The following is a 14,492-nucleotide window of genomic DNA, read 5'->3' as shown; positions in this document are numbered from 1 at the left end:
AGTTTTTCTGCTGATTTTTTTCCTTCAAATTCACCAAAACCATATAATATGAGGTCAAACCTTAGGAGTTTCAATTTGTATGCAATCAGGCACTTGCACTACATGGTTTTGGTAAATCTGAAAGAAAGAAAAAATCTGCAGAAAATCTGATAGTGTGTATGGGGCTTTATTCTATTTTGCAGAGCCATCAAGGAAGAATCTACAATGAAGGGAAGGCCAGGTTTAGAGGTTCCTGTTCTGGCCAAAAAGCAGGGTAACTAGTTGAACCTTAGGGTTAGGATGTCCACATCAGGAGACACCCCATTTCTGTGGGTATGTAAGGTGATCACAGATACCATTTGAACTAGAGAAACTACTCTCCCCTTTACAAAGTTGGATGTACAACCCACCAAACTAGGGAGTTCCTTGTTTGGGTAGAGAGGAGCTTAGAAAAGCTCAAAATAGAGGGGGTTTTTTTGGGTTTTGGATTGAATACAGCTGTAAGTCTCATATTTCCTATAAGACTAAAGTAACAGTCTGATAAAGAGACAAACCTGTCTTACTTTTATGTTGCTGGTCCCTGTATGTGTCCAGGCTTTGCCTGTATAAGTGGGCATAGCCCCCTAGAGGGGTCTACAGGGTCTGGTAATCACAGGAAGAGACAACGGCACTGGACCTGTATAGCACCCTGTGGCTGTGCTGCACCAAGTGCCATGGTGTGCAGCCAAGCAGGACCCAGTGCTTAATACACCACTACAAACTGTTCCTATAGTGTGGGATCTGAGTAAGGTTCCCAAGATATTACTGGGGTTGCAGGCTAGGCTATGCCAGAATACTGCAAGAACTGCCTTGAAGCTGTATAGTTCTGTAGTTGCCCAGAAGCAGCTGAGCGCACACAAGAACCAAAAGTTGCAACACGCCTGGTCTGCCCCTTCTGAATATCACTATGGTGGCATGTTGCTTTAATCGCACACTGTGACCAAAGTACCAGAACCACTAGAGAACTGTCACATACAGGGGCATTCACCATTTCCATGTTGCAGGGCTAAAAGACCTGACCTTCACCCCTCCTGGGCAGTGTGACCCCACAGGTCCTTCAATGGCTCAACTTTCCCCAAGTGGACCTGTAGAACACCCAACCAGTGAGGTCACTGGATATGGAGTACACCAGACATAGCTGCACACAGAAACAAACACCAATCGGCAACATTACAGGCCATCCCTGCTCTTGCATGCGGGGGTACAGTCAGAGATACAGTAATTATTGCTCTACGCTAAATTAGCACAGTAAATAAATGTGAACATTTAGCAATTTACCTTTCTAAAGGTCCACCAAACTTTTTATAACTTTTAATAAACCTAGAAGCACAAAAGAAAACAAATGTAAGCACACACACAAGGAAAAAATTATGAACTTAATGAAAAACACAAAATACCTGTGCTCGTAATATGGTGCAATATAAACAAAATAAAATAACCCAATAAAAGCAGCTTGCACAGTTTTCTGGAAAAACAATAGCAACGGTATAAAATAAGAGCAGCGCTTATTATGGTAGAAACTATATCCATCAAATAAAATAAACTGAATGTAGCGTTTAAGCATTTTATTTTATACTGCTAATATTATGAACTTATTATGCGAGGACATACATTTTAGTCAAGAAAGAATACTAAAGTAATTTGGTTATGTAATTATACCTTCTTATTTCAGCATCACTAAAGCCTTTAATGTTCTCTCTTGGAATTGTTCTTGGCCGACCTCTTTTTTTGGGGCGTTTTCTGTCAGACCCTGAATCACTGTCTTCAGATCCAGAGTACCTTCTATTTCGACTGCGTCTGCCTTCGCTTCCATTGAAACTAGCCTAAAAAGCATAAAGTGACTATACAATGCAAAACTGTAGAGACAAGCCTGTTTAAGAATCAAGTTTGCAACAGTGGAAAGGAATGCCAAAGTATGCAATTGATTCTGCTAAAACAGATACAGTACCTGTTTTGCACAATTGCGCATCCTTGGAAGAAGATAAATTTCTTGAAGCTCTTTCTGCCTTTCCTCTTCCTCCATTCTTCTTCTCTGGTCTGAAGGAATTAATTCTTCCCAGGATTTTGAATTACGTTCAGTTTCCACAATATCGTCTTCCTCCATTGTAGCAAAGTTAGCAACCTTGTATAAAAAACAAATAAAGCATATTGTAAAGAGGAATTTCACCTGACAAAAAAATAAATAAATAAAAGTCAGCAGCTACAAATACTGCAGCTGCTGACTTCTAATATAGGGACACTTACCTGTCAAAGGGCGCCTGCGATGTCCACACCCGAAGTCGACTGGTCCCTCTGCTCCGGGTGGAGGTGCCGGCATCTTCCGTAAGGGAAACAGGAAGTGAAGCCTTGCGGCTTCAAAGCCTGTTTCCTATTGCGCATGTCGCGCTGCATGTTCTGAAAGGTCCCTGCTGTCTTCTGGGACATGTGCATCTCCCAGAAGAGGGGGGGGGGGGGGGAACGGGACGGGACATGGCCTGGTTCACCACAGAATCTGTGGCAATCTTTTGCCAGAAGTGGAAGTGGGAGCAAATACCTGGATTTCACAGGTATCTGCTCCCCACTGAAAGGTGCCAAATGTGACACCGGATCAGCAAAAGTTGAATTTCTGGGTGGAACTCCGCTATAATAGGAAAAAATAAAAGGTGGTGGTGGGAAACAAACATGAAAATGTGGCATTAAAGAATACCCTGCACCTGTCAACTCAGAAAGGCACAAGGCACATGTAGTATTAGTCTCACCCACATGACCAAGTCATTAATTTACGATCTGTGAATGGAAGTCACGGCTGACTACTTGTTGTTCTGTTATCTGCGAGGGAACTGCCGCCATGCACATAGTTCATTTAGATACCCTGCAGCATTCCAACTGACAGCTTGTACAGAAGTATGGCCTGAAAGCTGTAGGGCTTGTCTGCAGAAGTCAGACATTGCACTGGTGATCCACTTTTGCACAGGTGCAATGCTTTGCAGGCTCATGCAGGGGACAAAAAATAAAAAGGTGCATTTTTTTCAGCAAAATATATGTGCATTTTTTATTTTTTTTCCCAATTGTAAACTTGCTCTTTAAAGAGGGAGTCCACTGGAAAAAAGAAATATTAAAAGCCAGCAGCTATAAATACTACAGCTGCTGAGTTTTAATAAATGGACACTCACCTGTCCCAGGGTCCAGCGATGTCGGCAGCCAAGGCCTATCGATCGCTTGGCTCTCGGCTGCTGCCGCCATCATTCTCGGTGAGGGAATCAGAAAGTGAAGAGTTGCGGCTTCACTTCCCAGTTCCCTACTGCGCATGCGCAAGTCGCGCAGCGCAATGGGAATGGTCTGTGCTGTCTCTGGGACCCGTGTGTGTGCCAGCAGACAGCGCGCCGGGACAGGAAGAAGCATAGAGGGTTCCGATGAGCACAAGTTCCACTTTCGGGTGTAACCCGGCTTTAAGGCGATTGTAAACTTGTACATTTTTTTTTTTTATTATTAAAAAGATGTTAAACTCGCCTGCTCTGTGCAATGGTATTGCAAAAGCTGCCCGAACCTTCTCTTGTGGGGTCCCCTGCCGGTGCCCTCAGCCACGGCTCCTCCCGAGTGCTCCCATAACAAGCTGCTCAATCCCAAGCTGCGTGCATCTATAGTCACACTGCGCAGCTCAGGCCCAACGCCCTCCCTCACAAGTTTAAATTAACAGCAATAGAAGCTAATGGCTCTTGCTGTTGCCACCATGTACTGTGAGTTGTACATTTACTGCTGCTCTCAGGCACAGCACTGGATCGAGATTGGACACAGATAAGCATTTAGGGTGGGGTTTGGTTTGGGGATCGGGAGTTGACAATGGAAGATTTTTTTTCTACCTTAATGCAAATAATGCATTAAAGGTAAAAAAACAAAACAAAAAAAAAAACCCTAAAGCCTTTACAATCACTTTAAGGTAGTTATGCTAGAAGGCAATACCTTAAATTGTGAAAGCAGCTCATCTCCTACAGTCGTTGGACCGCCTTCATTTTCACGGGTTTCTGCTCTGTTCAAGATTTCTTCAATGTCCATTTCCTGTATTCAAAATGAAGTCATTTATAGCAAGACCACAAGCTAAATCAGAAAACATATATAGTTGGCTGCTTTTATACCTGGGGCTCCTCCTCTTCTCCTTCAGGTTCCTTGAATAATTCTTCAGCACCAAACTTTAAAATAGCAGAAAGCTCTTCTTTGTTAAAAGGTGTAGCGCTTTGAAAGGAAGAAGACGCGTCAGCACAAATCATCAACTAGCAGAATACACAATGGCTTATTGTAGGGCTATAAAAAAAAAAAAAGTACAAATCTCACGCTTGTGCTATGACTTAGACAAAGACTACACATATCTTATCCACAAATAGACCGTACAGGCTGCAGGTCTTGCATGGAGGAAGCCCCACTTCCATCCTCCTTTGATGTTGGAGACAGGCCACGCATGTGTGGTCATTGGGTGTTAGGACACCAGCAGTCCTAGCAACCATGACTGCAGTGGAGGAGGGAATCTGCGCTGGGGGCTGGCTGACATTTCCAGATAGGACTGTCACTTGGTCTGGGTGTGCACCACAATCCTCTATTTAGCGATGGCTGGCTTATTGCAACATATACCTAGAAGGCGTTGATCCGGTGTGCAAAACAGTTTTGCCGGTAGTGTCCATTCTCTGAATAACCAGATGATCCAGCACCATTTTTTTCTTTGCTCTTTCAATAATTTCTTCCTCTACAGAGCTTTTGGTCACTAGCCGATAGATGTTTACCTAAACACAGCAAAACAACATTAAAAAAAAAAAAACTATCCATTTTCTTTAACTGCTGTATTTAAAATGTTATCCTTTTATTTTTGGCATTCACATTCAAGTATAGATGTGCAGGTCACTGACACTGTAAATAGACTCTTGCCCATCAGGAAATACTGACTCCTACAGAAGGATTAGACATGGGCAAACAAAAATCGTTTTTTGTTTACCTGTAAAATCGATTACTTGGAGCACATCACAGGACACAGTAATGTGATGCAGCAGCTTTAGTAATCATTACAAAGAGTAATAACAAAGGTGACTGGACACTGGCAAGACAGGAATTTCCCTCCTTTTTATAACCCCTCCCCCATAGGACGCACTTCTGTATTGTAGCAAGCCAAAGACCACTATACAGAGGGGAGGGGAGAGATCTGTCCTGTGATGTACTCCAAGAAATACATTTTACAGGAAAACCAAAAATCCCATTCTCGTTATCATACATCACAGGACAGAGTGGCTTTAGTAATGAGCGGAGGGCAGCACAAGAAGCCAACAGGCCCCATAAGAGAACCAAACTAGAAACTGGAAAGATTCTCACGCAGCAGCCTGCAAAACACTGCCAACAAAGTTAGTGTCCTTAGTGGCTCTAACCACCTGGTAAAACTTTACACCTACCCTCCTGGTAGAATGGGCCATCACTAAGAAAAGAGGAATTTACCCTTTCAAACTGTAAGCTTGAGAAATAGGCTGCCAAACCCAGTGGAGATTGGTAGACTTAGTATCTGCATGACCTCTTTGATCCCTCAGGAAGTACAAAGAGCATCAGATTGTGGAATCAAGGCAGTCAACTTTGGGTAAATCCTGACACACGTTGGCAATTGAGGCAGCAAATTACCACTTGGTCCCAGGCCACTTTCCTTCATAACCACCCCAAGGATGGAAGGGGAGGGGGGCACCTGGCTGTTCGGGTAATCAGGAGGACTACCCAGGCGCACTCACTAGTCCAGTCGCAGAACCAGGGGTCCAAATTTTCACCCATCGTGGCGGGCTGCACACTGAGGGCATTCTGGCACTTAATCCCTTAGCTAGGGTTCACATCCCTGAACCTGTATAGTACTCTACTTAAAAACAGTTTGGAAATACATCATTGAGCAGGGTACTGTAAATGTAGGGTCCAGTGCTGACTGGCAACATTTCAAGCCCCCTGCATCACATCCTGTGTTGCTGGTGGGATTCCCCCTTTAGATTAATTTCTATTTTAGACCAGAAAGTAACCTGATTTGATTCCTCTTTTTACTATCTTTTGGTGTTGGAGAAACAGTAAAAATATTTTTCTAGCTCTGCCCATACCAAGGGATAGGGTACTTATTTAAATAGACCCCCTTCGTCACCCACCCACCTCACTCCATACTCACTAGGTTACCTAATTGCACCTGGTACTCACCCATGTGCGAGTGGGTTTTAGTCCATGGGTACTTTAACTAGGAGATCATTGCCCACAAGATTTTGTAACTATCGTCATTACGATAGCCGTTCTTACATATGGGGTCGAGGTACCATTTATATAGGCCATCTGGCCGTACTGACTGTTTCAGATGAACCCCATCCCCTACCCCAGCAGGGGCGTCAAGAATAATCCAGGAAAATGGGAACTAAAAGATCTTCAGAGTCATTTGTAAGCAAATCCATCATCTATTGGTACTAGCAGCTTAGTGGAGCTGGGAGGGATTATGCCTGGGTGGGGATTTATTTTGCCCAGTGTCCATTCACCTGACGGTGGCAGCATAGCCAAATAGCCATGAATATGAAGTCCTGTGTGCCCTGTAATGTACTAGTTAGAAAGATACAAAAAAAACAAGTATTTTGGTATAATATATATATATATATATATATATATATATATATATATATATATATATATATATATATATATATATATATATAACTATTAAAAAGCCCCGGTATTTACATGTTATAGCATGTATTACAGCTCCATCATGAGCCTACAAAGTTACCTGCTTCTTTTGTCCTATTCGATGAGCTCTGGCTTGAGCCTGCAAGTCATTCTGCGGGTTCCAGTCTGAATCAAAAATGACAACTGTATCAGCCGAAGCCAAGTTTATGCCCAGGCCACCAGCTCTGGTAGAGAGGAGGAAGCAAAAGTCCTATCAAGTGAAAAGAGATTGTGGTTAGACAGATTAATGGCTTTTCTATTTACCACATGGACGCCTTAGTGCATAAAGCTGAAATCCAGGCAAATAACCATAGAACTACATAAAACAGAACTGTATAACATGACAAAAATTGTATTTCTGTCTCTTGTCCTGAAAATTAAGACCCCTTTCACACCAGGGCGTTTTGCAGGCGTTATAGTGTTAGAAATAGCACCTGTAATCCACCCAAAAAAAGCTGCACCATTGTAGTGTGAAAGCCCGGGGGCTTTCACACTACAGCGGTGCGCTGGCAGGACGTCAGGGAAAAGTCCTGCCAGCAGCTTCTTTGGAGTGGCGAAGGAACTGTGTGTTTACCGCTCCTCCACCGCTGCTCCCCATTGAAATCAATGGGGCAGTGCTGTAATACCGCCGGCAAAACACCGCTATTGCGGCGTATTGCCGGTGGTTTTAACTCTTTCTCAGCAGCTAGGGGGGTAAAAGCACCCCGCTAGTGGCCGAAATGTGCCGCAAATCCGCCGGTAAAACGCAGCTAAAAATGGCAGCGTTTTACCGCCCACGCTACGGGCGGTGTGGTGTGAAAGGGGTCTTATACAGCCCAGTCAGGTTGACACCAAGTTTTTGTTACAGTGATGCCCTCTCTCCACCTCCAGCCTGCTAAGAGGACAGTAAAAGAGAAGCAGCAGCAGCAGACTGATGAAGTCATCTCTATGCTTACGCCTCCTATTAGCATGCTCCTTTACAGCACATTTACAAGTGCACATGACTAGCTACCAATGCTGTTCCTTCCTCTCAGTCGTAGCTCTGTAGTACAGAGGAGGCAGATATCAAAATCAAATTTAGGCACTTACACTAGTTAATAAACCAAACATTTAGGCCTTGTTCACCATACCTTTGAGATATGTGCATTTCAAAGTACACAAAAATGCATTAAATCCTAAGAAGCTTCTCATATCTATGCGCTGGTAAAAAAGAAGGATGTCTTTCTGTGAATTTTCATTTGCTGTGATCCCCAAAAGATAATGAAAGTACAGCAAAAAGCGCTCAACACGTTAAAAATTTACAAAAAACAAACAAAAAGCAGACATGAATAGATGTGAACCTGGCCTAAGGGCTAATTAAAACAGGCATAGAGGTCCATACAACATGTTTGTGTACCCAGGACTGAGAGATGTTACATGGAGCTTTTTCCTGTACTTTTGAGTGTTTATATCCTTACAGGGACATCCCTGAATGCAGTCCATCTGCGCCCAGTGCTGTGCATCTGTCCCTGAATGGATGCAAGTGCTTGGATGAATGGGAAAATCTGTACAGCTCCTGCATGTCAGCTTGTGATTTTATTTTTAATAGGCTGCTGCTGGCAGCTGCACACGATATCTGCAACTCCCAGGTGCATGAAAACACAACCTCTGCACCTGAGTAAAAGATGATTAAAGTGGTGTGCAATTCTTTGATTAGGTGGTTTCATTAGGTTTATTTTTTAGGCTCTTTCCTTTATATTCACCTGGTGATCTGGTCAGCGAGTCTGTTTTTGAAAAAGAACCAGGTCTCTTGCAGATGTAGCAGTTAGAGAGGCAAGGTAAACCTTTTAAAACATGGGTGCTTACAAAGAACAGCTTTTATGTAAAATCGTTATACCAGAAATAAGAAAATGGTTACTGTAACTGCTTATAAAGTGTTAGCTGTAGTTTGGCTTCAATTTATTTAGTGCATCCAAGTATTAACAGAAGACCAAGTGCCGGCTTTGCAGACCCACAAAATGGATGACCAATGCTAAAGAAACACCGACAGATCTGGTGGAGTAGGCGTTGATACAGGAAGGAGAAAACCCTTTCCTTGAGGGCATAAACCCTAGAAATTAGATACCAAAGCCATTTAGCTATGGTGAAAGGGGAGAGAAGGCATGCTTCTTGCATTATAGCAGCGTTTCTCAACCCCAGTCCTCAAGGCGCCCCAACATGTCATGTTTTCAGGCTTGCCATTATTTTGCACGTGATTTGATCAGTTTCACTGCCTTAGTAATTACCATAGCCATTTCATCTGAGGGTAATGCTGAAAACATGATCTGTTGGGGGTGCCTTGAGGACTGGAGTTGAGAAACACTGCCTTATTAGGTTGGTTGCCCACAGTCAGTGGGCCACTGCCTTTTCAACTTATTGTCAGACATATTGGAAATCTGAAAAAGTAGTACCTTTATTCAACACAGTCAAACTCTTTCCAGAAAAATCATGACCACCAGAAGGGATGCAGTTTATGGAAAGTGATTACCATCATTGCAATTAGAAAGCTACGCACACCAGGGCTGTGGATGATGCTCAGTTAGGCTCGGTTCACACAGGGGGCGACACGACTTGCCGTGCCGCGACCTGACAAGTCGCCCCCGTTCTGTACTACGGAACCGTTCTAAGAGGAGCGACTCGAGTCGCTCCGACTTAGAAAAAAGGTTCCTGTACTACTTTTGGGCGACTTGCATTGACTTCTATACAGAAGTCATTTGCAAGTCGCCGCTGAGGTCGCGGCGCGGCAAGTCGTGTCGCCCCCTGTGTGAACCGAGCCTTAGTCTCCTTGTAACAAGGCTGTCTGAAATGCTGTGTGAAATATTGCTTCACTGGAGCTTAAGCCGAGAAATAATGCATACAGAGGCGTTTGCGAGCACACGCATGTGTATGCTTCCTTCTCACAGTGCTGCGTCAAGCCGAAGGAAAAGATAGTGGTAGGAAATTTAAAATGGTGGTTTGGGCATAAGGAATGGCCAAACTACTAGAGACAAGACAGAAGTGTAAAATTCATATGTCAGCCCCACAAAACGGAATAGAAAAGGAGAATTCCAAAATAAAGCGCAGTGAAAAGGAAGAGGTCTTAATCCTTAACAGAACTCAGTGAGATACAGCCTAATCCATGAAGTCAGGCAAACACAGCCTCAAGAGAAATAACAGGAAAAAACCCTCAACACAGCCTATAACCTGCTAGCTACTCACAAGAAGTGTGTGTTCAGAGATAAGGAACTGACAAACTGCCACAGCTCTGGTGCTAATAACTTGGCGAGGAATCCCTAGATAAAATGGCTTCATCTGAAAGCATTATTGCACTAACTGGAACACAGGTGAGTTGTTGCTACCAAATTCATAATCCTAGCACAGAGAACACCAGTATACCTAACGAATGGGAAAAGCCTGCACTCGTTGGCCAACTTGAGAGATTTAACCCTTTCCCTGCCAGGGTCGTACAGACATACAGAAGTGCCCGCAGGTGGCCAGGTCAGTACGGTGTACGGATCCAATTTCTCCTATAAGCTTATGGTCACTTCAATTACCATAAGCTTATATCAGAATTGTTCAGCAAACAAAAGCTGGGGCTTTAGTAAATGTGTTTATTAAGCTTCCCCCTGTAAAAGAGAGGGCACATGCAGCAATCACTACTGATCACTTCTATGGGCCCACTGAGAGCTGATATATTGTAACCACGAGTGTTACAATGTATCAGACTGTCATTTTCTGAATGAATGGAATCTCTATACTGATTCTCATTCAAGTAATGTGCTGCACAGAAAAAAAGGTGCCATCTTCAGTCCCTTTCTCCGTCTCAAAAAAAGGCCTGTTTAGACCTCAGATATCTCACCAAAGACTGGATCAGAAGCAGGCGGGTGTAAACAGACACGTATCCATTTACATCAGTCTCTCCATAGAGAACAATGGGTGGTACGCTTGGGCCACCTGGAAAATGGACAGGGAGACCCAATCGGTGTGCTTGTGTGAAAGGTGCCTTGTTCACACAGAGCATACACCACGCACCTTTAAAGGAATGCACAGGTATTCCATGCATCTGTAGACAGTCTCATTGATGTCATTTGGGATGTAGCACCTGCACAGAGCTGTTGCTCCCAATATTATATCTATGTAGGTCCGGATGCATTTCCCTGAGCTCACACTGTCTGCGTTTGGGGTTATGTACCCACACGGATGTCAGATTGGGCGCAGCAGCTATGCCTGTGCAGCCATTGCATCCCAATTGACATAAATAGGACTGCCTGTATGGGGATGCACGGAACACATGTGCACACCTGTGCAGGTAAAAATGGCCCCCCATGGGCGTACACTTTAGTATGCCACATGTGAAAGGGGCAATATTAATGATTTTAGTGTATTTTTTGTGAAAATAGTGATATGATGAGCATTTGGGCAATTATTGCAGGCCCCAAAAAAAATAAAAAAAATCTGTAGCACTTTTTTTATTCTACTGGCCATGTGCTTTTAGAAAATGTCTAGCTTGAGGGGTCTTTTCAAATTCTGAAAGCTGCAAGTGAAAAACTTTGATATTTATTAACTCCATACAGGTTAAGCCTTTATATTTAGTAGGGATTTAGCAAGTATTTTGTAATATTAGCTGTGTTATCTGCGAGTAATGGCTTTAGTGTATTTTCTGCCAATATTTTGGTTCGATAAACATTTGGACAAATACTACAAGGTCTAAAAAAATCAGTAGCACCTTTTTATTCTAGAGGTCATATTCTTTCACAAATTCTGAAAGGTACAAGTGAAAAAAAAAAAAAGAAGGGAAAATTGCAAAAATGGTCTGGCCACCCTGAGGGTACAAAATGGAGCACGGGGCCTGGCAGCAAAAGGGCTACAGGAATTCCAATATTAAACCTGAATCTACTAGTAGCCATAGATAAAGTAGAAAAAGCTATCAAGGTTAAAAGAAATATAGTACACAAAGAATTTTTTTTTTTTTTTTTAAAGATACTAAAGCACAACTGGGTAGGTGGGCGTTGAGGGGTTATAATTTAAGGTGGGCTGGCCGTCAGTATTCAATGTGTCTAGTGTCTTTTTCTCAAGTAGGGGGAAATATGAACCATAGATTGCTTAATTAAAATCAAGCCGTGTCCCCTCATGGATAACAGATTAACTATCCTTACTAATAACATGATAGAGAACTAAAATTCAACAAAAGAGTGGCCTTTACAGAACACTATTTGCAAAAAGTAATTTACTGTGGACACAGACATTACCTCTGAGCCTTCAGCATTAAAATGATCAAGTGCTTGCTTTCTTATTTCTCCTTTGATGGACCCATCTAACCTCTAGAAGAGAAACATTTTCAGAAACGGATTAAAAATGACTTGACATGTGCATTTGACTTTTCATCACAGACGTACTCAATTACTACTAACCTGAAATGGAAACAGTCGAGACTTTAAATATTCTGCAAGGATGTCCAGCATCCGCACCATTTGAGAAAAGATCAAGACTCTATTACCACGTTCACGTAAACGTATTAACAGTTTGTCCAACAGAATAAGTTTCCCACTGCTCCGAATTAAGTGCTGTACAGGATAAAGGGTAACAAAACAAATATCACATTAAAAACACAAGACATTCTTTTCATCCCTCACACAGAATAAACTAGAGCTAGCATTCTGCTGGCAAATAGAGCCCAAAGATCACAGGTAGACCATATGAATAAAAATTAAACTTACCTGGTGTTATTGTGATAACACATTTGCCACTACTTATAAGTACTAAATAATTGCATTGTTGTGCATAGTGCAAAATTCATTTCTTGGAATTCATTGAAGGGCACATGAATTCAGAGACTGTTGATTATACTGTCACCTACAGAAAACGTGGACACCAGTAAAAAAAAAAAAACCCCAAGAAAAAAAAAACACAACACGGTGGCCAGCATAGTATAACACTTCGTACTCTCAGCATGACTTGGTTCTCTGAAAAATCAATTCCAAGAGCATGATCAGAGACAGAGGGATGTGTCCTTTAATGAACTCCAAAAAAATAAATAAAAAAAAATAAAAAATAAATATAAAAAATAAAAATTTAAATTTACGCAGGATAGGACATTTACGGATTACAGTACAAGACACCGGCAGAATACTCATACATCAAGAGTTATTATAGGCATGCGCATTCAGGTGATCAGACACTGGAAAAGCTTTGGAGGACATGACCCTTAGGCAACCGCCCCTATATCACTACTCAAACCAATAGAGTAAACCAAAGAATGGGAGTGAGGGTGACCTGCATGCTGTACTGTGCTCCATCCAAAATTCTAGCTTCTAGCCCCTGATTGACAAGCTTGGGCTTGACACCCAGGAATAACAAAAAGTGACTTCTTGGCTTCTGAAGAGGGACAAGCTTTTCTGGACTGAACTCTAAAGCCCCATACAAACTATCAGTTTTTCTTCTGAGTTTTTCCTTCAGGTTTACCAAAACCATGTAGTACAAGGGCCCGCCTGATTGCATATAAATTGAAACTCCTAAGGTTTGACCTCATACTATATGGTTTTGGTAAATCTGAAGGAAAAACTCAGCAGAAAAACTGATAGTGTGTATGGGGCTTAAGATTCTGATGAGGCAGATGGGTACTCTTGCCCCCTGCTGACATCCTTCAAAAGGGTGTGCATGGCAGCTCTGAAGACATGATGTCCCTCAAAGGGCATGCCAGAGTCCTCCTCCAGTTCACTGGAAGGAGAATCATATGGGATATAAGGCTGGCAACCTCTAACAACCCATCTATGCAGTAAGTTATGGCTGCAAGTGATCAGCTGGGGGGCTATTGCCTAAGCCCAGTAAGCTAGAATTTGGCAGGCTAGCATCACAGCCAGAACAGGCTGCAACACAGGGTCTGCAAAATAAAAAGAAACAATGTTGTGATCAAAAAGGGCTTACAAATCACTTGTTGATGGGGGTCTTTAAACAGGCACAAGACTGAAAGCCTTTTATGTGGGATAAACACCTTGCCAGGCTTCTTCCAGTGTCTGTAAAGGAGAAGTGGAAACAGGTGCACTGAATAAATTTTGGTGCAAAAGGAAAATTTTTAAGGTGGCAAGGCTGAAACTGCACTGGTAGAATACTTATCCTTGAGTTTTAAAAGGATGCACGCCATTTTAATAAGAGCCAATATCGTCTATAAGTGGGAGGCTTGTAAATCCTCAGGACTTGAAAGTCAACATCAGATAGAGCCTCAGAGGCCACCAGCAGATTTAAAAAGGGATTTTTTTTTCATCATACTTGCCTGTAAAATCCTTTTCTTTTTCATACTATATGGGACACAGGCTAATATTCATTACACTGGTAGACCAATGGTCTTTAGACAGGAAGTGATCCCACTATATACAGGAATTACTTCAGTTTTGTAGCAAGCACTGAATCCTCAAAGAGAGAGGGGAGGGCCTCTGTGTTCCACGATGTACTCAAAGAAAAAAGGATTTTACAGGTATGATGAAAAAATCCCATTTTCTTTTTCATACATCATGGGACACAGAATTAAGCTAATATTCATTACCTAATGGGACGTCCCAGAGCAATAGCCTTGTGGGGTAAGACACACTGCCAAAAAATAGACAGACTTAAAGCGGGAGTAAACCCAGTTTCAAAAAACACCTACATTCCCGGCATGCCGGAAATCCTAACGTTCACATTGGTTCACATTGGTTGTGCTCTCAACCAAACTTTCAAACCATCCAATGGCTGGTGTCATAACTGATCACATGTGCAGCATCATGGCAGTTGAAGAAGAATTATTAGAGGCCAAGATGGTGGCTTCCTTGACTGAA

At 42.5% G+C, this 14,492-nt stretch overlaps 1 protein-coding gene across 2 annotated transcripts in view; it reads right to left on the bottom strand.

Annotated features, from left to right (window-relative positions):
* CHD1 (chromodomain helicase DNA binding protein 1) overlaps positions 1-14,492 on the bottom strand; it is a 162,130-nt gene that overhangs the window by 66,558 nt on the left and 81,080 nt on the right. For both annotated transcript variants that reach the window (XM_077462337.1, XM_077462338.1), the window contains 9 exons: positions 12,093-12,245; positions 11,931-12,002; positions 6,767-6,916; positions 4,621-4,769; positions 4,131-4,227; positions 3,958-4,053; positions 1,967-2,140; positions 1,678-1,841; positions 1,297-1,338 (listed from right to left, as the gene is read on the bottom strand). In XM_077462337.1, the coding sequence (XP_077318463.1) occupies positions 1,297-1,338; positions 1,678-1,841; positions 1,967-2,140; positions 3,958-4,053; positions 4,131-4,227; positions 4,621-4,769; positions 6,767-6,916; positions 11,931-12,002; positions 12,093-12,245 (1,097 nt within the window). The remainder of the gene's footprint in view (positions 1-1,296; positions 1,339-1,677; positions 1,842-1,966; positions 2,141-3,957; positions 4,054-4,130; positions 4,228-4,620; positions 4,770-6,766; positions 6,917-11,930; positions 12,003-12,092; positions 12,246-14,492) is intronic.

This window comes from Lithobates pipiens, unplaced genomic scaffold, assembly GCF_037356315.1.
Source record: "Lithobates pipiens isolate NorthernLeopardFrog02 unplaced genomic scaffold, aLitPip1_a1.2 Scaffold_3, whole genome shotgun sequence".
Lineage (NCBI taxonomy): Eukaryota > Metazoa > Chordata > Amphibia > Anura > Ranidae > Lithobates > Lithobates pipiens.
The sequence above is the reverse complement of the archived record's forward strand: the minus strand, read 5'-3'. Positions and strand labels throughout refer to the sequence as shown.